We start from the raw sequence: 24495 nt of genomic DNA, 5'->3' as shown, positions 1-24495 counted from the left end.
ATTGGAACAGCCTTTCGACGCGCTTCTGTGAAGCAATTGGCCTTCAAAGGCTGCAGCCCCCGGATTGGGACACAGCTTATTTGTGTCAGCTGTGATTGACATCCTCAGCATGCTATTATTTGCTAATCAGCACAAATTACATTTAACAGGCTAAATGGGCGACCTAGTAATTATTTACTGCTGTATTAACATGTTTAGAGTGTCACCTTGTTAGTATGCTGATGTTAGCATTTACGTCAAAGCACCACTGTTCCTTACTACAGCCTCACAGAGCAGCTAGCATGGCTGTAGATCTCTTTCCAATAGAGGCTCTGCTATGGCTCAGCAAGGGAATGAAGAAAGTTAATTACACCCAACACGTGGACAGAGGGTTTAGATCCCTATCTTGTATGGTAGTAAGAAAGGGATCTCTTCATGAGAGCAGAGAGAGAAGCAACGAATACCTCCTTCTGCGTACTTATGGCAGTGCGAGTATAACAGAAAAAATGTGAGCCCGTCCTGCAGACTAATGCGTTTGGATACGTGTGAGGCGCTCAGATGTGACACTTTTCCTTTGAGGCACAACTTGTGTACGAGGCCTTCAGATGGCCTCACTGTGCCGCCAACAAGCTCTCCAACAATTAGACTTTAAATGCAGAGAAAGAAACCCGCTCTCTTAAAAGCCGAATGCTCTCTATCAGGAGCGGGGTCCAATTAACAGAATAATTAACTGAACTAACGTCTCTCTTAAACGACTGTTACAGGCCACTGTGACAGCGACGAGTGTTTTAATTAAAGTGCCCTCCAGTTAGCATGTGCGTTTAGAAAGCCCACGAGGGACTCTTTCCCTGAGAAAAGAGATGTTCAATGAGCTGCTGTACGCTGCATGTGCATTGTGAACGCTTTGTCAACGCGGGCTAAATTGGTTGCGGATTGTTGTCAGGCAAGGGAGGGGAAAAAAAGCAATAAAACTATTACTCTCCCTCGCACACACACAAAGAAGCTCATCTCCCCGCTACCATTGCCGCAGCTTTCCTTATGGGTGTCCAATGGAGCATGCAGATCATCGCTGAAATTAAAGAGGGATCTGTAATGAAACTCCCAGAGCCCCCTCAGTAAGGAAGTAACGAGACAGCCCATAAATAAGACACAGAGGATGAGATCATAAACGATTAGGACGCGCAGGAAGCAGGAAACCGGAGCAGAAAGTCTTCTGATGCTTTCAGGGCGTACCTGTGTCAGGGCTCGCGGGGCAGGAATGTCATGTCACCAGGAATATTTAAATGAAGGACAGTGATGTCTCTGTTGAAGCTACTGATCTTGCGCTTCAGTTTGAAATGTAAATTCAAAGACGGATTCAAGAGTTTTTGATGTGAAATGGCTTTAAAATGGATTCACACTCGTACTGAATGATTTATAAAACAAACTACTGGTTGCTCTAATCCTGGGATGCCAAAATGATACCAATTTAAGAAGCAGGGCCCTCCGTTTTATGAAGATATCAAAAGATGAACTCCAGGCAATGACTTTTCCTCTTCAAAAATAGATGGATACCCTTCTGGAAATGAGCTCTTCAAACAGGAAAAAAGCCTCCGTTCTCAGTTTGCCGTGTGTGTTGTGGAGCTGAAGCGTGCGCAGCCTGATTGAACGAGCAGGTGTCGCCCGTTCAGAGTCGGAGGAGCAGATGGCGAACAGAATCAGACCAGAAAGGGAGGAGATAAAAAAAATGCTGTGTTGGTTTCTCAAGTTTATTCGATCTGTGGTTATCAAAGACAATGCCCAAGAACATAAGTTATGAAAAAGAAGCCTTCATGATGAGGGGAGTTTGATATGACATAGCAGTATCATTTTTAAACATATTGTTCTTGTTTATTTTAAAACAGCGATGTTCAAAGTAAAAAAAACAAACAGATGGACAGAAGAGGCAGCAGAGATGCCAGAAAAAGGACTTTATCTCAGTGGAGTGCTTCTTTTTTGGTGGACGGCTCCTGTGTCTGCGTGTGCGTGCACCATGAGTTCACCGTACTCCACATAATCTTACCATTGTTCACTAGAGGTCACCAGCGGAGTGACTGGAGGTCACTATTGTTCCAAGTGCTGAGAGGGCGGAGTCAGTCCCCTCTGTCACTGCCAGTCTCCCGCCGGCCGCACAAACACTACTCAGTCGGGAGGAAAAGCAGGAAATAATAGAAACACACACACTGCTCATCGATTAACCAGGCACCAGGTCGTGACATGGCCCCTTAGACTTTAACACAGGCACACTGTATCACACACACACACACATCCGTCCACACCCGCACGCACACACTGTACAGTATACAATGCACAAGCCCCATACACACAAAATTAAGACCGTTAAAAACACTCGATAAAAAGCACAATATGGTATTATAAAATTAATTGCACATGTAGAGACGAGATGGAGGAAGCACAGTGAGTGGAGGAAGAGGAGCAGCAGGAGGAAGTGTGTGAGGGGGGGGCAGCGGTGAGCATGGCAAGTAGAGGATACAGTACATTCAGTAAACAAAAAAACAGGAGAAAAGGAAACAAAAAAAGGCAAGATTAGAATCAAAACCACTGAAAAGAATTAAATAAAAATCAAACACTTTTTTCCAGTTTGTCATTTTTTTCTCAGTCATTGATTTTGAAGCTAACTCCGGGGTGTGCCAGTCTTACAGTAGTCCCAGACGTCGTGTCCCAGGAGAGAGAGCGAGCTCGGTCAGTTGTGTGGATTTTAATTGTTTTCTTGCTTTTATTTAAAATCAATGTTCACGTCTACATCTCTACAGGCCTGACGTCAGAGCGCCGGGCGGGGGAGTAGTGGTAGGGTGCAAGTCTGCCATGACCCGACATATGCACAGGCATTTACACAAGTGCACACACACATTCGCACGCACACACATTCACACGCACACACGCACGCGCTCTCACATAAACACACAGAGTGCATTCTCATTCCTATCACCCCTGGGTACAGGCTTGTTCTTTTCTCTTCAGCTTAGCGCACTCAGTACGCCTCTCTCTTCTGTACAAAAGCAGCCTCCTTCCCTGGAATCGGAGTCTGCGTGTTTCTCCTCACTCCTCTTCTTCTTTTATTTTTTTCATGTCTTCTATTTACTTCCTTTGAGAGTTGAGCAGTTTGTCCGCCTCCGGGTACGTCGGGTACTTCACCGTCTCGATTTTCTCTTTGACCTTGTAGGAGGGGTAAAGGCCGGTGCGGCCCAGTTTGCGGTTGATGCCTTTGGAGTATCCGTCCCAGTGGTTTCCGGCCACGCCGATGAGGTCGCCGGGCTCCAGGGGGATGTCCTCGCTGTTGCGTGGCTGGTGGGGGTAGATGGCAATCTGGTTGTGGGCGTTTTGACCTCCGAAGTAGTAGATGTCATCCAGGGAGTAGAAGAAAGAGGAGGCGTCCGGATGAAGCATCTGCATGATCTCATAGGCCACACGGCAGACCTGAGCCAGACACAGAAGCAGGGATTATTGTCACATTAGGTCTTTAAACACAAATAAATGTCTGACAACAAAGCTGTCGAGACAAAAAAGACGTCTCATTGTTAGACACATTCATCTCCCTCCTGCTAAAAGAAGGATAAATGTGCTAAGAGACTCATTCCACTCAGATCCTTGAAGAGCATTAATGAACCCACAGTGAGAAAACGAATTATGAGGCTCACGCATTATTTTTAGAGTTGGCAGGAAGCCCGTGCACTCCATGTTAAAGATGATCACAATAATGGATGATGAATGCCATTGTAATGTTAAAGCTGTAGTAAATGGGCTAATTGTTCTCTGCTTTCAGACATGCGAGTGAAAATGAGACAATGAGGCTGTTAAAATCAAATGATCGAGATTTTGTCTTTTTTTTTCTTGTGATACTGAAACCATCAGGTAATAACTGTCTGTTTCTGCAGCTGTAACACGCCTTTACAGCACAAAAGCTTTTATCAGTTTGACCTGATTTCTTTTGTTCATAATTTCTGATGTTTTTAATTATATCTGATTAAGGCAACTTTGTTACTCTTTCCTGTTTTCAAGGTGTTGTTAAAGTAAGGGTTATCTCCTCTACTTGATTATTCTTCCACATCTGGTGGTCTTTTTCAGTTGATAGAGTTCGCTCTGTTTTCACTGGTTAGTCTTATTGTATGTGACCTTAGCAAGAGACAACTTGTCAGGTGACGTTAAGTTAACACCTGAACAATCTTCATGACAACTGAACAAACTCCAACTGCTGATAAAGGCTGCTCAATGTGGTAGAAAGACTCTTTTCAGACCCAGTATGATGTGAAGTTCATTACATGGCTGTGTTAAATACGTCGAACTAGGTGAAATATGATTCTGATTGGTTAATTACGGCCTTCAGAGGTCTGCTATTTCTCAACAACAGGCCGTTGCTATGAAGAACAGACCATTGCTAGGGATGCGGCTCTAGTCACAGAATCCGGAGGACTAACTGTAATCAAAGAGACGAAAACAGCGAAGAGAAAGCAATAAAGGTTACACGATGCAAAAACTGAAGGCTATGACAGAGAGATCTACAAAACTGAAGACGACACATGAAGTAAACATGAACTAGAACACAGTACGGGATACGGCGGTGTTTAAATACGGTGAATGGGAAAGAAAACGTCAACAGACTCCTCAATCGGGTGCTGCACTGATTCCTGCTGTCCAGTTCACCGTGTCTCACTGCACCATCAGAGAAAATGTTCCTATTTAATGTGAGTAAAAACAGCTCATTTTAATATGAGTAATGTTAGCTTGGTTAGCTCATTTTAATGTGAGTAAAAGCTGCTATGTTAGCTTATTTTAATGTGAGTGATAACAGCTGGGTTAGCTAATGTTAATGTGAGTAATAACAGCTACGTTAGCTAATTTTAATGTGAGTAAAAGCTGCTATGTTAGCTTATTTTAATGTGAGTGATAACAGCAAGGTTAGCTTATTTTAATGTGAGTGATAACAGCTCAGTTAGCTCATTTTAATGTGAGTAAAAGCTGCTAGGTTAGCTTACTTTAATGTGAGTGATAACAGCTGGGTTAGCTCATTTTTTAAAAACAGCTAGAGAGTTAATCGTTGCTATGGGCTCATTGTGAGTGTCGTGGACTATTTTTAAATGGAAAGTTGAAAGATAATCATTTTTTTAAGTAATAAAATCATTTCCAAATCAGTGTTTTGTGTGAAATTATTGATTTTATTAGTAAAAAGCTGTGTTATAAGCGGGATAATGTATAGACAGCAGGTTGTTATTGCAGAGTGGAACCCTGAAAATCTATTAAACAACATTTTTACCTTGAATCCAAAATGTGTTCATTCTTATTCCACTTCCATGCTACTCTGTCTACCAGCGGCTGCACATTAAAATTCCACTCAGCCCTGCATGTTAGTTTAGACTGCTTTCATCCCAACATCAAATCCATCCAAAACTTTGGTTTAGTGCAAAAACACTTCAAAACTAAATCTCACGGTGCCTCTAAACGTGGTCTGAGGAGAGTAGTCTGACCTGCGAGGAGAAGGTGCAAACCAGGAAGTCCGTCTGAGACAGGAAGTGGATGTCCAGGATGACTCCTCTCAGTGAGTTCTCAGTGTAGCGGTTGTGGAGGCCCGCCGACCACGAGATGGAGTTATCACTGATGAACTCGTAGTCTGGATACCTGGAAGAGAAGATGATTGTGTGAGATAAAGGCAGAAGACAAAAGAAAGACAATGATTTTAAACACATAGAGAGACACTGACTTCGTCTTAGCTTCCTGCAGCAGCGAGGGATCATCAGTCGCCAGGTAAACCCGCTTCTTGTCCACGTGGACGCGTCGGGCCAGGTGTTGGAACTGCTCCTCCACATGCAGCATGTACTCCTCTATGGGGTGGAAAGCTGCCTCCGTCCCCACTTTGTCTGTCCTCCTCACATGGACTCTGCAGACACACAAACGGGCACAGACAGCGTTACAAATGAGTCTTTAAACTTTTATTCAAATTCAAACACCTTTTGTTTTTCATGCAATTTGACAAAGTTAGAGTTGACTTTTGGACCTTTGTACTCTAGGCTTGTAGACACTGTTAAAACAATTAACGTCGTGGTCCTAATGCTCTCACGGTGAAATATCTACAGGCGTTTTCAGACCACAGAAACCTCTTAAGAACACCAGCCCCTTTTTCTTGTGTTCACACAGTAAAAACCACAAATGATAGCAGCCATTAGAACTCCATTCACAGTGACCTTCTCATCTCCTACTTCAGAGTAACTGCTCTCCCAGCTCTAGAGGAAGCTTGAGAGACATAATATACCCTGATTGGTCCAGATATAATTGGACCTTTTTAGTGGTTGAAAGCATGAGCAAATGCATCACCGGCAAGAGACATCTTTATAAGTCAGTATAATGGCTCAAAATGGTAGCCTAAAAATAAGACCAAAACATTGAGTATACAGACAGATTCCCTGCTCTGTTATCGTCATGAAACCTGTGAGACAGCACACACAAGGCTCAGACCTCAATGTCCTCCATCTTTTTTTTTGGCTGACTGTTGGGCACATGAATATAACGCACCGAAACACTTAAGGTGTGTCTGGATAGCAAGTGAACAATTTAACAAATTTAAACAAACTTTTAAAGGTGGGGTATTATGCTCATTTCAAGCTTCATATTTCTCTCTGTGATACCTGTGGAGTAGCTTAGCATCATTTACAGTTAAAAAAGCTCCTCATTTCTCTCACACTGGTGCTCTGTGCAGGCCCTCATACAGCCTCTGCCTGAAACGACTCAGTCAGCTCTGTCCCTTTAAGAAACCCCGCCCCTACAAGCCCTCTTTCTTCTGATTGGCCAGCTCTCCAAAGCGTCCAGAGGCTAGACTTTAAAAAAAACCTGGCGTTCACAGCAGCCTGAGCTGAGAAGCCTGGGGATTACTCCAACATACTTTTACCTACAGATTTGAAACCTCACCCACGTTTAGTGTGGACATCCAACATTGTAACATTATATATATGACTAATAATGTGAAACAGCATAATACCCCCTCATTAATGTGATGAACATGTGTTAAGTGGAAGACTGTAGCGTGTATGTACTGTATATAGCACAAAGTTTGTGCTCATAAATAATGAATCTCTTTCATAAAGTTACCATAAACATATTGAACCCCAACTCCAAGCTTCTGCCTTGAGCTAGGGGTATTGTTATTGCTAGTATGCACAAAATTAAGGACAGTTTGCCTTTAATATTTTCCTTTTGTCCACAGTGTCTTCCAAGAACTTCCTGTTTGGCAATGTTTGTCCTGGAAAGCTAAACAGCTATAGATCCACCGGTGTACTTTCAAGTGTTCTCCGCTTTCATGCCGAGTGATGCAAAGTTGTATTTAATGGCGAAACACACCCATTCTGTGCCTGAATTACAAAGTGGGATATCAAATAAAGATATCAAAGACATCTTGTCTGCTTCCTCCAGACGGCTGTCTGCGTTTAGACACATTCAGGAAAGAGTGCGCGGACAACATAAAAACCTTTTTCTCAGACACACAGGGTTTGCAGATGCTCGCCCGCTTCCATCATCATGTGCATAACAAGAAAGACAGTTTTGGTGGCTGTTTCAAACTATTGTAGTTTTTTGATAATTGAGGAAAATATGATAAAGACTGGGCTGCACAATGGTGCAGTGGTTAGCACTGTCACAGCTAGAAGGTTCCGGGTTCAATTTCCAATTTGGAAGTAGAAGGCCTTTCTGTGTGGAGTTTGCATGTTCTCCCTGTGAAGGAAATTTTTATGTTAAGCTGTTTGATCATTCTGTCTTAGAGAGATAGTTGGTGGCCTTGTCTGGGGCGAAGAGCTCTGTGGCAAGGCGTAAACTCTAGATAGTCAGGCGCCTCAGCTAAAGTCATAACAATAACACCTTTCTTTGTCTCTGTGAGAGGGAGTTCTTTCTGTAATGTATAACACACACTGTGAACCTTGATTCTGTGTCAGTCAGCTAGACAGCTGCGTTCTGTGTAGTACTGGTCTGACCCAGCTCGAGTTGTTAATTGCTTTTACTCATCTTCTATTATTCTTCAATTAAAAGACATCAAAAGACATCTTTGTTTCTCAAAGAACTTTATTGGTCTCGCCATTGGAAATTGCCACCACACTTCCATGTGCATGTGTGGTTTCCCTCCGGGTACTCCGGCTTCCTCACACAGTCCAGTCCAAAGACATGCCGGCTAAGTTCTCTGAAATTGCCCGTAGGTGTGAGTTTGAGTGTAAAAGGTTGTCTGTCTCTGTGTGTCAGCACTGTGATTGACTGGCAATCAGTCCAGGGTGTAACCCCGCCTCTCGTCCAATGACAGCTGGAATAGGCTCCAGCCCCCTGCGACCCTGAACAGGATAAGCGGTATAGATAATAGATGGATGGATTCTTTTATTGATGATTATTTGTGTGTTCTAACATTGAAAGTACTTGTTCCAACAGCAATTCTATTATTTTTTATTATCTGCAAAAAGAAACAGCACTTGTGAATGGTATATCTAGGAAATCTTTTTTTTGTTGGCGTAAAAAGCAAACAAATAATAAAGAAGGATAAAAGACAAACTGTCTGAGAAGAAGTTAAAGAAATGGAGTGAGGGACAGTCGGAGGAATAACCAGCACAACTGGATTTTTTTTCAGCGTCCTTGTCAGCGCTCTCAGTAAGCACGGACAAAGAGAGAGTGCTTTCGCCGGACTCACATGAGAGGAAGAAAGCCGAGCTTTTAAACAGAACAAAGAGGGGCGAGAGCAGGAATAGTTCCTCTCCCGACACAGAGGCATCCCTCAAACTGATGGACGCTGAAACACCGATTTATTCCAACCAGAACCTTTCAATTATAAAACCACCCAGCCACAGCTGCATTGTGACTTCTGGCCTTGAGGAGCAAATGACATTTCAAAATAAAAGAGGAGAAAATACGCTTATTTTTTTTCAACCTTCTGGAAAATGAACACTCAACATTGATGTAGTTGAATCTGGGAGCTGCCCAGTACGACCAGCTGAGGACGAAGGAGCAGCTCTGGAGTTAGGAGACTTTTAAGGACACACTGGTGAAGAGCTTTTTACTTCCCTTAGCTGCTTTAGGGATTCAAAATGCTTCTCTAACCTCAAGGCTGCCTCTAACTATATTTTAAGAACAAGGAGCAGGTGGAAAAAGTAGAAAAGGGTAGAGTCAGAGGTTAAGAGAGAGAGAATAAACACCCAGTGCCTAATTTCTGCCACTTGCCAGTGATCAATCAGTGACTGTTGGGGGTGCCTGCCAGAAAATAGACCCTTTATTTAGGCTGCAAATAAAACCCAAAGAACGGAGTGAGGAGTAGTGGGTGAGTGGGCAGCAGGGGTGTCTTTCATTCTCTCCCTGTCTCTCTGATCAGACAGAGGTCCTGACTCTGTCCTTTGTAAGGGTCCCTCTCCCTCCAGCTCCCTCGCTCCTTTCATGTCCGCCGGTTTTTGTTCCTCATTTTGTCTTGCCCTTTTCTCTCTCCATCACCGAGGCATTGCTTAGCTCTTAGCCATCTCCCCCCCCCCCCCCTCGGCACTCTCCCACACTAGTGCCTCAATAATTCAATTCATTTCTCCCTGTTCATACAGTTCTGGCAGAGCAGGGCAATCCTCACGGTGGGCGTAAAAGCACATCAAACACACGCACTCGAGTCACGGCAAGTGCTGATTCTGGCAGATTGTGACAGTAGCATGCAGAGAAAATACATGTGTTTGACTGGCAATGACATCAGCGCTCTGGATACATAAAGGCTGCATATTAAGACAGGAAGTTGGCTTTTAACCTGGAAATGTCATAAGCATTTGGATCTTCAGACAGCAGCTCGTCATGTATCAGTCCATGCATGCTGAACAGTTGCTGCTTGTGCTATAAATACTCTGACTTCTTTCATAGCTGCAGGGTTCATTTCGTTAACGGAAATAATGACGAAAAATGTTCATCAACAACTTTTTTTCCATGACGAAGACGAAACGTTGACATTTGACGCTTCTTCCGCACAAGCTTTCGAATAGAAGGGATGATGAAAAGTAATCTTTAGATGCGATGTCTTCATCGTTCATTTACTGTATGGATGATCAGCTGAAATTTAAAGTCTTTATTTTACCTGAAGCAAACAGGTAAAAACAAGAAGAGGGATTCTATTTTATTAAGAGAGAAAACGTGTTGAGTAAAAGTCAAGACTAAAAGGTACATACTTCCTCCTCTTCATCCCCTATGGGACATAACGCTTCAATGAGCTCTCTCCATTGCACTCTGTCCTCTGCAGCATGTTGGGCCTCTCCCCATGACAAACACTGAAAGGTGGTGACTTTTAATGACTAAAACTGGACTCAAATGTTTTGAGTCATCGACTAAAACTAGACTAACTACAGAAGGTAAAAATAACTAAAATGTGACTGAAACTAAGAAGCATTTTTCTCTGCAGACTAAGAATAAATCTAAAACAGCTGCCAAAATTACCACTGCATAGCTGCAGGTGGATATTTAATTAAAAGGAACGCTGACATAAAGTGTTAAATACACAAACAGAGTCATCAAATCATCTTCAAAGAAGTCTACAGCTTGTTTTTCTACAGGTTATGTAAGCTGGAACTGAGCTACCGCTGATTTCTGATCAGAAAGGATCTTTTCTTTTTGCAGAATAAGCGCTAAGTTTCAACACATTGGCCTTTTGTCCCCATGCATTACATATGTTCTGCTTCCTGCTGCAAAAACAACTTCTATAGTATTATCCATCCATCCATTATCTATACCGCTTATCCTGTTCAGGGTCGCGGGGGGCTGGAGCCTATTCCAGCTGTCATTGGGCGAGAAGCGGGGTATACCCTGGACTGATCGCCTGTCAATCACAGGGCTGACACACAGAGACAGACAACTTTTTATGCTTACATTCACACCAACGGGCAATTTTAGAGTCACCAATGAACCTAACGAGCATGTCTTTGGACTGTGGGAGGAAGCCAGAGTGCGTGGAGAACATGCAAACTCCACACAGAAAGGCCCACTACGTCTGAACCGAGATTTGAACAAGGAACCTTCTTGCTGGCTCAGGAGATCTTACAATAACAATAGAAAGTGATGACAAAAAAGTTAAAATTAGCTGCTGACGAGCACAAACAGGGCTCAGAGTTTGTAAGAAAAAAAGTTTTTCTGCAGCAAATTATATTTTCAAACTTGATGACATATGTGTGATATTGGAGTTACAAGGTATTTTGTTTTAGCAGGGTTTTTATGTGATAAAATATATATTCACAACACGCTGTGAGCCTTATTCATACAGAACAAACCTGGCATAAGATATTATGAAAGATATATATAGTAGATGCAGCTCTTGGCAACCACATTGCCATAGTGATAATGCTGCTCTTGTATCTGCAACAGTGGCAGTAACTCCTCTCTCTCTCTCTCCATCCCTCTCTCTCTCCGTGCATTAAATGGTGGCAGGATGGAGCTGTGCTGATAGCAGCTTTTAGTCGGTGGCTTCCAGCCTTCCTGCAGCTCTCGTCCTGAGGGAGCAGCGAGGAGAGAGTGGTAGCGGCGGCGGTGACGAGTGAGGCGTGCGGGGGTCGGCTGCCGGTTGTTGGGTGCTCTGGGGACAAGCTGCCTTTCTATCTCTCTTGGTGCTCACTCCATCAACCCCTGCATCTCCCATTGCTATCACACTCTCGCCTTCCTCCTGCGCCGACACTATGGATCTCTTTCAACCTCACTTTTATATCTCACACCCCCCCTACACTTTTCCATACACACATATATCACCTTCCCCCTCGGTGCTGATAGAGGCACCGAGGCACTTTGTTGCTACATCAGTGCAGAGAGGGATGGAGGTATCAAGAGCTTAGGAGGGAGGGGAAAAAAGGGAGGAAAACTTTGTTCTCCCCAGCACTTCATTTCAATAACCCTTTCCCCTGTGATATGGAGGGAGAAAGGGGTGTGTGGAGGAGGGGAGGGGAGTGAGAAACACAAGGAACAGTGGTAGAGATGTGTGTAAAACTAAGAGAGCAAGAGGATTGTGGGTAGGGGATGTGCGCCCTGGGAACGTGAGAGAGAGGTGAGTGTGAAATATAAAAATTTGAACAATCTTGAAGCGGGGTGAACAAATGAAGACGGAGATTGAAAAAGTTGGGATGAGTCAGAGAAAATAAAAAAGAAGGGGGGAGGAGAGGCAAAGGAAACGGCAGCTGCCAGGGTGATGAAAGGCAGGGAGGTAACAACCAAAGAGAAGAGCATCTGAGAAAAGACAGGATGAAAAAGAGAGAGAGAGAGCGTAACAAGAGGGAGTGAGAGTTAAGCGAAGCAGGACAGGAAAAGGCGAAGGGAGAGGAGCGTCGATCGCTCGCAGCGAAATGTTAAGAGGAAGGTGAGAATGAGAGGAGCTGTGAAGGGCAGGAAGCCGGCACACAGACTGTGAACATATGGATGTGAGAGATACGGAGGGGATGACAGAACTAAACCAGGCTGCGTTCACAGACTATTAGACAATAAGTCTTAGCGTTAGCAGGCGGGTGGAGGTAGCCTCATGGGACGATGAGAAACTTTAGACAATCCCAGCGAAGTACCTGAAAGTCATTTCATTTACTTTATCATGAGTGAACCAGTCATTATGTTCAGCGCCCTTATATGGTCAGATTCCTCCCAGCTGCAGGAACAAGCAGGTAAGCCTCTCTCTTTCTGTCTCTCCCTCTTTCCCACTTTCTCAGCTAGCTAGTTTATGCCACAGACTGTATAAAAACATGGAGGACATGACAGCTCCCGAAAAGTGAAGCTAAAACATCTCTATAGCCCCCTGCCCTCCTCCATGCTAAGAGATGGGACATGAGTCAAACTATAAAATCAAAATACATGTAAATTACATTTTTCTCAAACATGGTCTCTGTCATTATAGTTAGTTCTTATCATGCTGATTTACGTCGAAGTGTTCATTTTTCTCACAAGTTTATTGTAAAAAAGAGTTATTTGATGCTGTAAAAAGGATGATTGACAGCTCTCTTGACAAATACGGCTCCTGCAGCCGATGATCTGGATTAGCAGAGTGGAGGAGGAACAGTGAGCGGAGACGTAACTAAAACAATCACTACAGTCATTGAAGTTTACATATCTGTGAATGTTAACCTCAGACCAACACAAGAAGCTGCTCTGCTGTTAAACATGCCGACGTGCGGGATCTCTTTAGTTTTTTTTTCCTGGTAAGTTAAAGGAGCAGTTCGCTCCTGGAAAAAGCCACTGTCAGTCAAATCTGGTGTTCTCTGTAATCGATAGAAGCAATAATATTTGAAATTGGTGCCATAGCTGTGGAGAAAGTTGTCAAAACAGCTTGTGGTTTCGCCCATTCTACATTCCTACAACACCCAGCGTGCATTGCGCCCCTCCCTCTGAAAGGAACGGCCCAGCGAGAAACACTGCAGTGAAATACTACCGCTTCGCTGCAGGCAATGTCTCAGAGCGGTACAGAATCTAAAATACGATGAGAATATATCAGTGGATCGTCTAAAAACTCTTCAGGTCTGCAGTCTACATTTCAAACCTGAAGATTTTGAACGAGTCATGACATCAGAGGACGACGTCCTAGATTGAGGAAGTGTAGTTTAGCAAGCCCTGGCCGTGTTTTACGTCGTCTGGCGGAGGTCTTGCCAGGGCCCATTGGAGAAGCGGATAGCGTCCTCCAAAGGCACAGAGCCAAAAGGCATTTTTTCCCACCATAATGGCATTAGCTCCCCATAGTAGCATGATAGGACTGAGGTTGAAAATCAGCGAACGGGTCCTTGAAGTGTCTGTTTTGTTTAGAGGAAGTGGCTATGGCGGCTCCACCCGCCCATCTCTACTGCACAGACTCTGGCTATATCTGGCCCGTATTAAGGGGCATTATTCAATTGTGTACAATGAGTGTACATGGAGACGTGCGTCTATCTTTATACACAGTCATTGGTTTATGCAGAAGGCTGTCTACCAGTGAGTCTGGCTCTGCTCATGGTACTGCCTGTTGAAGTATTTTCTTGTCGCTGTTGCCAAGAGCCTGCTCATTGTAGACTCATGTTGGGTCTCTGTAAATAACATCAAAAACAGTACCTCCTAGACCTGCTCTGTATGTTAAGTGTCATGAGATAACCTTTTAGTTATTTGGTGCTATATAAATACAATTTGATTGATTGCTTGATTGAAAACAACTGAGGAAAGTCCCGTTTGATGCCAGTGTGAAAGCTACTCAAAGAAGTGGAACTATTTACGACTCAAACGAGGCTGTCAGACAGCACAGGAACGTTCACTGACGAGCGCCTGACAGGGTCACAGAGAAAAATAAACACGTAAACAAACAGCTAAACGTGTCCGACCCATTTCTGAGAGGCTGCTTTCATGAGTGTCTTACAGCTCTGTGACTTCATCCATTCCCCACAAGGGGCCTGATGGCTCTCATGGGAGCTGCAGACCCCACACTGATGAATTCTTTCCAATTACGCTGCACTGGAAACAAGAAGTCCCGAGTCAGTCTCAAGCAGTGAGAGGAGAATCTATGCAGGCGGAACAATGCTGAGACAATATCAAAGGCTGAAATCAGACCTAATAATGGCAGAGCTGGAACGCTTGGTGTCATCATATCTGCACTGTTTTTTGCCAAGTTTCATGAAAAGCAAAAATCTAGGTGGTGTATTCAGATGTGAGGACACTGAGGTGCATTGTGCAGGATTATGGAGAGCATCCTGTCCGCCAGTTCAATGAGGATTGTTCAAAGATAAAGATGGTATTATTGTGTATTCGTAAGATAAGCTAGCTGCATGGCTAAGGAGAAGGTAATGTAGGTCGGTCAGTCCGTTCTCTTATTTTAATCCTCACTGGTTCATATTCAGACACTCATATCCCCCAGAGGATGAAGCTGACTGAACTTTGTCGACATTATATCGGCTAAACAAACTACCTTACTTTCACAACCGGTTTTCACACTCAAGCTAAATATTTCTGTGAACCGTTGGCTACATTTATGTGGGAGAAAGCTTCTTTCGTTGTCTCCTTGCCTTAGTGTTTAGACTTAGCCTTTCACTGCACTTACTGTCACAATACAGCACTTTTGCCCTATAGTTACCATGCTTACACTTCACAACATCATCATCCTTAAATGTTACCTGTCAGTGTTACTAGCTGCTTGGAAATAGACACAAAAGAAAGCCATGGGTCGTCCTAGGTTGGTGTTGAAGGTCTCGTTTGACGCTTGTAGATATTTTGAAGGTAGACTGATGGTGTGTTGCCCCCCATAGTGTCAAGTGTTTTGTCCCCGTCTTCTCTTGAACTAACATGAATTCAGTCATTGTCTTATACTCTACTAACGATTTCTCTTTAAAGAGCCTGGTATGGAAAGCTGTTACTAAGGACCTTTTAGCAACGCATGAGGGAACACTTAAGTAGCTAAGTGCAAACACTGAAGGGATCAAAAGGTTTCCCTTACAAACATTAGTACTGAAATCTTTCTGCTGGTTTGATGCAACTTCCTTAGATGAAACTATAAGGGCAACCTTAGCTGTAGTGCTTTCATGCAACCAGGCATGTTAGCACGCTAATGTTAGCATTTAGCTCAGGGCACAACAGGGTCTAAGTACAGCCTCACAAAGCTGCTAGCTTAAATGTAATCTTGTACTTATTTTCAGCAGAGACCAAAACTAACAATGTGTTTGTCTGTCACTCAGTACTTCTCTCCTGTCTGCAGCTCCAAGCTTGTTTATTCCTCATGAATATGTAAATCCTTAAAAACAGCTCTTAAATAGTTTCACTAAATGTATGTGGAAGTAAAAAAAACCCAATCCATAACAGCTGGAAGAAATGTTGCATTAGCTGGGACTACTTTCTGCAAATTAATACCAGAAAGTATTTATGGCACCAGCGTGCTTTATGTGGTGTCAACTCCAAATAAACTACAGTGCTCATGTTTCTTTTAATGAAGAACATGTCACCCTGCGCAACACTGAGGCTAATTTATAGTTTTAATAGTTTTTAGACCACAATGGAGGAAGAAGCTACATCTGCGGCACGGATAATAATCATTACAAGGATATATTTATTGATGTTTTTGATCTTTCAATGGGATTTGTTGACAGTGGTCTTCTCTGACACAGAGGCGTGATAAACGCTTTCATCTTTTTATCTATATTTCCCTTATTGGACATTCACTGCCCTACATACCATCCCTGCTGAACTGGACCACTGGAACTCGCTCTGCTGACTGTCTTGTGCTTCAAGGCCCTCACGTTTACTCTGAACTGTTAGTTGTTGTGCTCCAAACATGTGGAATTACTTACAACACACTCTCAGGATCGACACTCTGGTTTCTCTCAGACAAATGAAGGCCATGGTCTCAAACCACTTCACCTCAGCTTGTAATTGTTGTTACTGAGCATTGTGTTTTTGGTTGTTTTAATTGTGTCGTTTTCTGTATCTCCACATCACTGCAAATGAGGGAAACCTCAATGATTTTCCAGGCTTCAATAAAGGTTTGAATGAATTAAACAACAAAACAAAATTATACAGCCAAGCAGACTTATCCTTAAATAACAAAGACTATTGAATTAAACAGAAAAGCTAATAAGCTATTCACTTTAATGCAGTCATTAACTGTGTTTTAAGCCTCCCTGTCCTGTTCAGTTTTACTGATTTGAAATCAGCTGGCTGCTTATTTAGTATATTTTTTGTTCAATCACTTTAAAGTAATAATCTCAAAGATTTTCATTTAAATAAATGTCTGTTAAGTCTCTATCTATCGCTGAAAGAGGTAACGCAATGGTGACTGAGCCTATGGCCCACTGATGAAAGCCTTTGCATTTGAAGTATTACAGACTGAGTGTCACAAGCAGCGCCCAGTTAGTGACGCGTTTTCCATCACCCAGCAGTGGTTGGTCTGCCAGAGAGGGTAGGCGGAGCTAAGCGGCTGCTTTTCCGCTCTCTGCAAGTGTTGCGAGTGAACAGTAATCAACTATGGCTGAACAAACAAAGAACAGATGGATGACTACAGATACAACTTCAACAATAAGTGAAAATCCAAAGAAAAATAAACAAACTCGACGCTCAGATGAAGCAAACAGTCTAAAAAGGAAAGCGACCGTCAGCGAGGAAAATCAAGAGTTACAACCGGAGCCGACCGTGGACGTCACACATGCAACACTGTCTGGATATCTGGGAAGTGTGCTCCCGCATTTAACGTTTACCGCCATAGGTTCCACCAAAGAGGACGAAACGGAGATCTTTGAGATTATAACTTTAACAACAAACTCACATCAGGATCTGGAATCAGCAGATCCTCAATATTAAATAACATGGACTACGGACTAAATGAAACCCATAGAGAGAGACATATCATAATTCATTAGGAGTGATGAAATGTCTTTAAAACAAGCTGATTTGTTAGAATTTGAGCTGTATGAGTGTAAAGCAGTGAAGTTATGGGCCTTACAAGCAAATACAGGTAGAAGATTGACCATGTTACTTCTCATACTGCTGTTTTAACCTCAAACCAAACCAGTTTGGATGTATGTATAACCCAGAGGCTGTCTCTCTTTCTTCTTCTTATGCCTTCTGTTTGTGAAGCACTTTGTAAACCTAACTGTACAGATTTAGTGTTTATATTCACAGAAACACTGAGGACTGGTAAGTAATCTTACCCGATGATGGGGTGTTTGAAGCCCAGCTTGGCGGTGGTCTGCTGGATCTCCTTCTCCAGCCAGGCCTGCGGGCGCACCAGGTACTTGACGAACTGTGACACCCACCACACGGAGGGGTCGCCGTGGAGACGGTGCAGGCGCGGGGCCAGGTCTTCGGGGATTGCCAGGGGCAGGTAGGGGGGCCGAGGGTGGAGACTGTCCACTATGGGCAGCTCCACGACTTGGACGTCCTTATCGTGGGCTTCACCTGGAGGATCCACAGAGAAACATGGTGAGTATAGAAGACTTCTCGACTATCATGACTGCACACATTTTTTACATCCCCTTCTATAGTCTGCTTTTTTTTTTAGAAACTACAGAAAATGATCTTCATAGTTTCCATGAGCCCAAAGAATGGACTTCAAAATACTTGTCTTGCCCGGCAAACTGTCCAAAACATTTTCATCCATAAGCTCTACCCGGAAAGGGAAGAGGAAGATATGAAATATGATCCAGTGGGCTAGTTTGGAAATGTCCTTTACTTTAAATGCTTATCGGATGCCAACAGACTCCACCGCTGTAAATAATCCTCCGAGACAGAACTTTTTAATTCTGGAAAGTAATTATAGTGGCAACATTTTTTTCTACAGTTAGTAGAAATACTCTGTTCCTGTCTTGCACCAGCCAACACTGAACTTAATCAGATGACATTGCATCATGGTTCAGCAAAAGTTGAGCTTGGCGACCTCTGCATCTGCACCCATTCTGCCTCAGTATGAGGGCTGTAGTGCTCCAAGGAAGGCTCAAGTCAGTCCCTGATTGTTTCTGTCTTATACACACCAAGCTTCAAAGGATAGACGGTGTAATATGCTGTAAAGATCTTGAAGCCCTTTAAGAGAAATTTGTGATGTTAGGTTTAACAATCGCAAGTGCGATGTGTGCATGTAAAATATTCACATCGCAGGGCGGCGATAGTGAAGCAAATTAAGTGAACACGTCAAGTTGCTACTTTATTGTTGCTCGGAGCAACACTAATCTACAGGAAAAGTTTGTCTGACATCACATGAGCTCATTATCAGAGCACACAGAGAACTGACGGCCGTGCAGCAGAGTCTGTGTGTCACCTGCCTATAAACTTGCATGCGACGCTGCAGCCGTCACAGATCTTTTCGGCGGGATGATCGAGGCAGATGCCCCGTTACGCGAGGTGGCTTATAAGTGAGTGTATTCCCGTGATCAGCGGCACCTCGTCCCAGTGCTGGTTAACGGGGAGTGCTTACATGTAACACCTACACCTGCAGCGCACACACATCGTGAGGTTGTGTGTGCCGACAGGAAGAAGGAGACTTGAGCTTTCGTTGCGAAAGGTTACTGTCACAGGGCTGATCACACTGATTAAACATACGTTTGAACAGCGTTAGAAATGGTTGATGACATACTGTATAAATAACAAAACTGCAGCCCACGAGTCTGTTAGTATTTATTTTTAAAGAAACGTGTCGCTCCTGAACTCTCTCTACTTTCTTTCTCCCTTTTTTCTTTTAGATTATTTGGGCTTTTTGCCTTTAATTGATCGGACAGCTGAAGATAGACATGCGCCAAATGATCGGCAGACCGGGAGTGATAAAGAGCTTTGACACATGATGCAATCGATCATCAACTTAAAGTCGAGGTGAAATGAAAAATGTCATTTAAATCCTTTTAGATCACATCCCCGGTAATATTGTGCATCTATTTGACAATATAGGCCAGAAAAATACAGAAAATCAATTTCTTCGTATTCTTATGTCAAAATCCGATCATTTCCTGTATTTCCTGTGAAAAAAAAAATATCACGCGTGCTTACATAGGCTAGAACCAACCAATTTCAACCAATCAATCTGCAACATTTAGCCGCAGAGCACCAAGAACGTTCAGTCAGTTAGCTAGCTACTGCGCTGTGGAGAACGTCTGTCTACGCCCACTTCTCAGGGATCAAATCAAATCCCTCTAATGATATGTCCCGCCTGCACGTCCTGTTTCACTCAGAAATACGTCACGATCAAAAGCTAGATACTCTCGAAATGCCGTTTCAGCTCGACTTTAAGTTCAATATTAGCGAGATCAAAGAGCTTGTTGTGGATTACCAGAGGAACAGGAGGCCCCCTGTCCTGGTGGTCATCCAGTGAGAGGAAGTAAAGGGTGGATTCATACAAGTACCTTGGGGTCTAAATCAATAAGAATTGGATTGGAGTGACAACATGAAATGTCATCACTTCATCATTTTAAACCTATTACAAATTTGTGTGAAATGTGTAAGTCTTGATTTATGGCCACAAACGTGTTTTGTTAGGTCACAGTGACCTTTGAACTTTGACCACCAAAATGTAATCAGCTCATTCTTGAGTATTTTAAAAAAATCGGATCCGCCTGTCCAGGTAAGACAATCTGTTTATTCTTCATCCTTTTTATTTAGCATACAGAGTTCGGAGACATCAGCAAGCTGGCAGCATGACTGTCTGTCAGATCTGATGGAGCTGTCAGAGAACTGACAATACTGAATGTCTACTAATCTGCAGTTTCACTGAGCCTCTCACTGACTTTTCCAGAAGTTATTCTGTCAAAGAAAAATGTTGTGATGCAGGAGACATTACAGCTTTCCTCCTCTGCCTGATCATACTCATTCCTGCTCTGTTTCCAGCATGAATCCAAATCTCCAAACCCCCATGAGTCCAGCTTTTGTGACTGATAACCGCTCTTTGCTGCCCTTGCTTAAAGGCCAAGGGAAGGTAAGCTCCTTTCTATCAGGGCTGTGTAAGGCCAGGGGCTGATTCAAGGAGCTGGACTGGAGGTGTTGCAGGGGGCTGGTGGTCTGGCATTGGCCCCTTCAGGCTGAGTCCTGCTTGGCAGAAGCCCTGAGCAGAAGGTTAAGCGCTGCTGATTACGAAGGTCACCTCTCTGAGCGGTAAAAAGCCTCCCCCAGTGCACTGCCAGACCTCCATACACAACGAGGCCAAAGACACTACATGCGCATGATTCAAACCTGCATGTTCGACAAATGTGGAAAACAATAGCTCGTAAAAGTGCAACCAGCAGAAATGTGCACGGAAATAAACACACGCGAACAAGCTCGTGTGCACAGTAGGAAAAATGTGATCTTACAGTGACGACTAAAAGGGATTCAAATACAACAAAAATAAAAAGAAATGTGTATTCACGCACACAAACACACGCACAAACACACAAAGAGCCCCGGCTAATCTCATCTCACCAGAAGGGATATGCCTGGCAGACAAAACCTTCACTCCCTTTCAGTCTTAAAACCCGAGGAGAGGTTTTTTTGGGATCTCTGTGTGTGTGTGTGTGTGTGTGTGTGAAAACCGATTTATGTGAAAACAAGTTTGAGGCCCGTGTTCTGTCAGACTAAAGTGGCTTCTCTAACTGCAACAGACAGGCCCTAATACGGCCACAAACACATCAACGACACACTTCCAAATAAACGCCGTAATGAGTCATTAAAAGCGGCCTTCTGCACAAAGACCACATAAAAGAACATGCTAAAAACAAGGACCAAAACAGAGCCTTCAATTGGTGTGTGTGTTTGCCTGAGCATGCGCTGAATATAAATTGGTGGAAGCATTAAATATTGAGCAGAAAAAATATTCCCAGGCCCGTCTTTGCTTATATAACAGCACTGGCATGATTCACATAAGGGGGAACGGGCGTATTTTGAGGCCTGCACTTCTTGGCACAAATGTACAGATATGCAGTATGTCTTCCTCCCACGGCTACTTAATTAGATCACAAAGCTGTTTCTACATTTCATCTCCACTCCAAAGCATCTGCATATGTTTCTCTGTATGCGTCACGAATTCGAGCATACAGATCTGCACTCAAAAATAATTCCTATACTGAGTTTAAAGCCTGTGATATAGGGGGAGCCTAATAAATATTTCACAAGATTAACAGAGCTGTGAAACCGGGGAAGACGAGAGTGACACCATCCAGACACAAAACCCTCTCCATTCATTATACATTTGAGACTTAGTTTATGAACTTGGAGAACTCTTGTTCCAGGCTTTATATTGCAGAGAACATTATGTTTCTCCTGCTGCTCGCACTCATAAGGCAGTAATATCTCCACAGAGAACCTCAAAGGAATACACTCTCTTTGGCAAATTAGCTCTTTGATCAACGAACCATTGTTCCACAAGACGACTACTTTCTGCTTTATGTGTTGAGAATTTATTCTGCTATAGCGGGCCTGAGAGATGGTGCTAAGCCCTCTCATGCTGTCCACTGAACATAAAAGTTGTAGTTAAACAGCAGCATGCTCCACTGGGCTAAATAGACAGAAGGGCTGGGGTATCGAAAACTCATTACTCTCTCTTGGTACTGACAGGAAAGTGTCTGGAGAGCCGGGATTGTAAAATTATCAAGTGCTAAAAACTTGTAGAGAATGTCTGTTCAGGTTTATAGTCAAACCAATTTTATACAGCGTTTTATTTTGGGAGTTTCTGTACAGCTTCTGTGTTTGGACAATAACGTTTAAGAACTTTGGCTTCTTTGGTCGGGCAAACAGAACGCTGAGGTGATAAATCTCAATGGAAGGTGTCAGAACTACTATTTTACTGGCACTTGGATCTATGACCCAATCCCAAGAGAGGCAACACTGGCCAACCTTTATCAATATTCCCATTATATTATCATAATCTATTAAATAAGGCACGCAGATCTGTAACCAACCATCCACTTTCCTCTGCTGGGGCCGGGTCTTGGTGGCAGCAGGCTAAGCAAGGTTACGCAGACGTCCCTCTCCCCAGCAGTGTTTCCCAGCTCCTCCTGGGGGAACCAGAGGCGTTCCCAGGCCAGATGGGATATATAATCCCTCCAGCAGGCTCTGGGTCTGCCCCGGGGTCTCCTCCGAGTTGGAAGTGCCTGGAAAACCTCCAAAGGGAGGCACCCAGGAGACATTCTAATCAGATGCCCGAACCACCTCAACTGGCTCATTTCTGTGCGAATGGGTAGTTGCTCTAATCCAGATGCCTGAGCTCTTCACCCTATCTCCAAGGCTGAGCCCCGCCACTCTATGGCGGAAACTCATTTCGGCCGCTTGTATCCACAACCTCATTCTTTTGGTCACTACCCAAAGCTCATGACCATAGGTGAGGGTTGGAACGCAGACTGACAGAGATTTGTAACCACTGCTTCTAAAACATCCATCCATCCAGCTATTATCTATACTGTTTATCCTGTTCAGGGTCGCAGGGGGCTGGAGCCTATCCCATCTGTCATTGGGCGAGAGCGGGGTTCACCCTGGATCGCCAGTCAATCACAGTGCTGACACAGAAACAGACAACCTTTCACGCTCACATTCACACCTACAGGCCATTTTAGAGTCACCAATGAACGTAACAAGCATGTCTTTGGACTGTGGGAGGAAGCCGGCGGAACCCACACATACATGGGGAGAACATGCAAACTCCACACAGAAAGGCCCCCTACTGTACATCCAAACTGGGATTCAAACCAGGAACCTTCTAGCTGTGAGGCAACAGCGCAAACCACTGCACCACAGTGCAGCCCACAGAAACAAAAAAAATCAAATTTTAGAAAGAACATTATGTAGAAAACTCTGCTTGTTTTTGGACAACCCTTACCTTCGGCTTGTTGTCTCAAGTTAGACAAATGTTCTGTGGGAAATATGCTAAGACTAATAAGGTATGAAAGAAGTACTGTTTCTGTGTCAGAGCAAAAGCTTTGGTATTATAACTGCACTAGTATGAAAAACCTCAAACAATATTCAGCAGGGACGCGGACAGGTCGCTGGTTGAGTCCAATTTCAATCAATACTCTCATTATATGCCGACGATGTAATGCTTAACCTTCCTGTAACTTCAGCACACGACTTCCTCTCAGTCCTTTGATTTTTCGAACACTTTTCTGACACGGAGCCGATCAAAGCGGGGTACCCTGTATGTTCTGATTACTTGAATGTTGATTTTCTCGTCATGTTTGGTTTTTCTCATTTCCCATTCGCGGGGAAGAAAATCCGCAGGTCCCATAATGACTTTATCGCTATCTTTGATTTCCTCCCCCAGGCTGTATGTTTTCCTGACAGAAATACCCTGTCACAGAAGCATACACTGTGCATCTTCTCTCTGTCTTTAACTGTCTCACATCCTGGGGGAAACACTTAACAGAAAGTGGGCTAACCATTTGAAGATAAATAAGGGAAGGTGGTCGGGCTGCTACATAAAATGCCGGCAAAGTCAATTTCCCACAAACAACAAGGGAAAATAAACAACACAAAGTATATAGAACACCTCAAGCAGTGAGCGCCATTTTAATGTGAAGGTGACCACAAAGGATTGGTGGTATTTACCTCTAAATGATACAGCAGAGGCAGGATAATGAGGGTGCAGGGGTAACAAAATTAGAGTCCTTGAGGTGCAGAGCTTGCACCCATGCAGGCTCGAAACAAAACCCTGAGTGATTTGCATGGAAGGTAACTAACAACAATCTTAGGGAACAACAAGTATCAGCACCAGCGCTGGCCTTAAAGAGATCAGTATTCACTACATTTAAACCACGTAATCGTACAGGCACGGGCAAACACTCCACTTAATTAACAAGATACTCAATGTATATCTACTTATTAATCCAAGGCTTTAGCATCCCTCTGTGGCTCCGTGCCCCAAGGAGTGTTCGAGCCTGCACTGTTAGCAAAACAGGCATGACCGCAGGCAAAGCCAAGTACCCAACAGGCTTACATTAGCCATGCATTGCTAGTTAGCAGGCCTGGTCACCAGAAAACACTGCCTCTGCAAAATGCAAAACTTTATAAGGATGGAGGAATTCTGAATGCTCGAAGGCCGAGGGAGGGGTGGTGGGGGTGGTGTCAGTGGTGGGTTGGCAATATATGGAT

The 24495-nt window shown here is 43.7% G+C and overlaps 1 protein-coding gene across 1 annotated transcript in view; it reads right to left on the bottom strand.

The window, feature by feature from the left end:
• Window positions 1–1718: 1718 nt before the first annotated feature.
• Window positions 1719–24495, bottom strand: part of fut8b (fucosyltransferase 8b (alpha (1,6) fucosyltransferase)) — a 102567-nt gene continuing 79790 nt past the window's right edge. Inside the window, exons 7-10 of the mRNA XM_069657699.1 lie at window positions 17610–17856; window positions 5714–5890; window positions 5481–5631; window positions 1719–3435 (exon numbers count right to left, since the gene is read on the bottom strand). Coding sequence (XP_069513800.1) covers window positions 3097–3435; window positions 5481–5631; window positions 5714–5890; window positions 17610–17856 — 914 coding nt within the window. The 3' untranslated portion in view covers window positions 1719–3096. The remainder of the gene's footprint in view (window positions 3436–5480; window positions 5632–5713; window positions 5891–17609; window positions 17857–24495) is intronic.

The sequence above is a fragment of the Semicossyphus pulcher genome, unplaced genomic scaffold, assembly GCF_022749685.1.
Source record: "Semicossyphus pulcher isolate SPU_LCO1_2020_fin unplaced genomic scaffold, fSemPul1.0.p SCAF_11, whole genome shotgun sequence".
In the NCBI taxonomy this organism is placed as follows: domain Eukaryota; kingdom Metazoa; phylum Chordata; class Actinopteri; order Labriformes; family Labridae; genus Semicossyphus; species Semicossyphus pulcher.
Note: the sequence above shows the minus strand (reverse complement) of the source record. Positions and strands in the feature narration are given on the sequence as shown.